At 36.2% G+C, this 921-nt stretch overlaps 1 protein-coding gene across 1 annotated transcript; it reads right to left on the reverse strand.

The window, feature by feature from the left end:
* Nucleotides 1–112: 112 nt before the first annotated feature.
* LOC117104134 lies at nucleotides 113–834 on the reverse strand (the record flags this gene model as incomplete). Its single annotated transcript, XM_033244820.1, has 2 exons — nucleotides 113–421; nucleotides 664–834. Coding segments are annotated over 2 exons (480 nt in total), but the record flags the coding sequence as incomplete, so codon positions are not given.
* Between the last annotated feature and the right edge of the window lie 87 nt (nucleotides 835–921).

Raw genomic sequence — 921 nt, forward strand, 5'->3', positions numbered from 1 at the left:
AAAAACGTCAACGGTGACCCTATAATTAAAAAGTAAATAAACAGAATAATAATGAAAACATACTGTACATATAGGCCTACGCATACGTTTCAAAAATAAAAGGCATACTTACCTTCAAAGAACGTTTATTATCAATTGATATTCGACCTAGTCTTAGGTAATGCTTATCATCGAATAGAATTTTAGCCTGATTCTGAAACAACTTTGGGTCATCACAACAACCATTCTCTTGACTCAAACTCACAAATCTTACGACCAAGATATCGTAGACCGCGTCGGGAAGAAAGTCTTTAGGCGTCACATAGATGGATACTGTCTGCTTCTCATCTTCCTTAACTTCCAATCTGTCATCATCTTTGGTCTTCATTCGAGATGGAACGACAAATACTCGAGGGCCATCTTCTGATGCTGCTTTCTTGATCTGTAAACGATGAAAAGAAAACAATCATGAGGAGGGCTGAATTAGTTTCCTCGCGACTTCTACAACCTCATTCTCTTTATTCACTTTCCCAAAAATATATCAATTACAAAATTAAAATAAGAGGATTTTCAAATGGGCTAAAAATTGAGAGCCTCAAATATACGGCCTACGACATTATATACAGTCGTTTATTTTGTGGGGATCGAAAGTAAAAAGGAGGTACCGGTACCAATAGGCCACACCTTTTCAAAGAGAAGTCCAAATGCCTTCATAAGTTCGATGAAGTCTTTAAAAACGACGTCGTCATCATCTTCACTACTTTTAAGTTCATTTCTCCACAAATAGCGTGCTAACGGTTCTTCCAGAATTCCTCCTTTATTCAATTTACGCCAATATTTTACCATCGCTGAAGCCTACAAAAAGAATTAACAAACCTGTATAATATGAAATAAAATTCAAATCCAATGTGAGTAAAAATCGGTTTACCCATGATGAACGCA

This window comes from Anneissia japonica, unplaced genomic scaffold, assembly GCF_011630105.1.
Source record: "Anneissia japonica isolate Jap-2015-1 unplaced genomic scaffold, ASM1163010v1 scaffold98186_len918_cov108, whole genome shotgun sequence".
Classification (NCBI taxonomy): Eukaryota; Metazoa; Echinodermata; class Crinoidea; order Comatulida; family Comatulidae; genus Anneissia; species Anneissia japonica.